This window comes from Nicotiana attenuata, unplaced genomic scaffold (assembly GCF_001879085.1).
Source record: "Nicotiana attenuata strain UT unplaced genomic scaffold, NIATTr2, whole genome shotgun sequence".
Taxonomy (NCBI): Eukaryota; Viridiplantae; Streptophyta; class Magnoliopsida; order Solanales; family Solanaceae; genus Nicotiana; species Nicotiana attenuata.
In genome coordinates this window covers 83,139-84,891 of record NW_017670535.1, presented here as the reverse complement: position 1 = coordinate 84,891, position 1,753 = coordinate 83,139, and the positions used below count along the sequence as shown (strand labels likewise).

At 35.5% G+C, this 1,753-nt stretch overlaps 1 protein-coding gene across 1 annotated transcript; it reads left to right on the top strand.

Moving 5' to 3' along the window:
- Positions 1 to 753: 753 nt before the first annotated feature.
- Positions 754 to 1,429, top strand: LOC109240665 (monothiol glutaredoxin-S11-like). Its single transcript, XM_019407329.1, has one exon. The coding sequence runs from the start codon at positions 884 to 886 to the stop codon at positions 1,187 to 1,189; it is 306 nt and encodes a 101-aa protein (XP_019262874.1). The 5' UTR covers positions 754 to 883; the 3' UTR covers positions 1,190 to 1,429.
- Positions 1,430 to 1,753: the final 324 nt, after the last annotated feature.

Here is a 1,753-nt window from a genome sequence, read left to right as displayed (position 1 = left end):
AAAAATGCTTGAGAATTTAACAAGAAGAAAAGTTTGAACGGGAGTTAGAATTTTTTGTGAATGGATTTTCCTAAAATCTTAACCCCTTTATATAGGAAATGGCTAGCCCGGGGGGTGGGGGGGGGGGCTGAATTTTTGATGTATAGCGCTCTTTGAAGGTGCGCTATACACATTTGAATTATTGTTATGTCAGTTAAATTATTGGTGGGCCCATAAGCAACTATAGCGTTTTAATTCCAGGCGCTATATATGTATAGCGTTTTAATTCCAAACGCTATACCTGACAGTCAAGTCGTCAGAGTATAGCGCACAGATTTCCCGCGCCAAAAGGTATATCGCCATTATTCTTTGCGCTATACCTTAACGGCAAAAGTTACCGTTAAGGTATAGCGCCTCCAATTTCGGCGTTATATATAGAAATGTATCTTCTTTTTTTTTTGTTTTTACACTTATTAACGTCACATTTGTCCAAAAAGATAATAAAAAGGTTCCGGACTCGAATAACAATAGCCTTTGGCCCCACCAAATATTTTATTCGAAAAACGTGCATGACCACACAGAATATATGTATCGTCCAACTTGCTCATTGTGTGGAACGAAATAGTGAGTATCAATTTTTAAAAAAGTTACTTTTGCTCAATTGCAGTCCAGTTTTCGGGAGCATCTAAATAAAGCTCACAATCTTTTGAATGTTCTTTTTCTGGTCTAGGCTTATTGCCGTATCTTTTCTTTAAATATAAATAGACTCACCATGATTACCCCCATTTTCAAGCAACCAGCTAGCTAGCTCTGAGTTTGGAAAATAAATAAACCCTTTTATTTCTCCAGCTCTTTAATTTCTTGCTAGCTAGTTGCTTCTTGTACTCCTATCATCAGGTCATCAATGGACAAAGTACGACGATTGGCAACAGAACACGGAGTAGTAATCTTCAGCAAGAGTACATGTTGCTTGTGCTATGCAGTGACAATCTTATTCCAGGATCAGCTTGGAGTAAGTCCATATGTTCATGAAATAGATCATGATCCAGAGGGAAAGGAAATGGAAAAGGCATTATTGAGGATGGGTTGCAATGCTTCTGTGCCAGCAGTTTTCATTGGTGGGAAATTGGTTGGTTCTACCAATGAAGTCATGTCACTCCACCTTAAAGGCTCTCTCATTCAACTCCTCAAGCCTTACATGCCTAATTAAATTAAAACCCTCCATTTCAAAGATCGCCATTAATTAGTATTATTAACTAGGAACAAAGAAATAATTAAGATCATTTTCTTGGTCGACGAAGTTGTTGTCTACAAATGTAATATGTAAGTGGTTGTGATTATGTGTAATGTTATTTGATCTTCATTAGTGATCTCTTATTAGATAGTTTGTCTGCGAAAATGTGTTGTATTTGCCCTAGTTCAAAGAATGCATTACCATTTGTTTCCTCAACTGAAACAAGTTATTACTAACATTATATTACTATTACTTTTGGATAGATTTCTTCTCAGAAACCCTTTTTTGGGGTGAAGAATCGACATCATATGCAGGCATTAGGATATGAACGGAGAATCCTTCCCTACACATAATTTAAAAAAATATTAAATAAAAAATCCTAATTCCTACATGAAAACAAGCCGTACCCATATTATATAGGTGATGTAATAATAGCACTTTGAAAAAAGTAAATGGGAAAAAATAAAATAATTTATAATCGGCTTTGATCAAAAGGCAACTTGGTCTGTAATTGGCTGAAATGTAATTTACAAAATTATT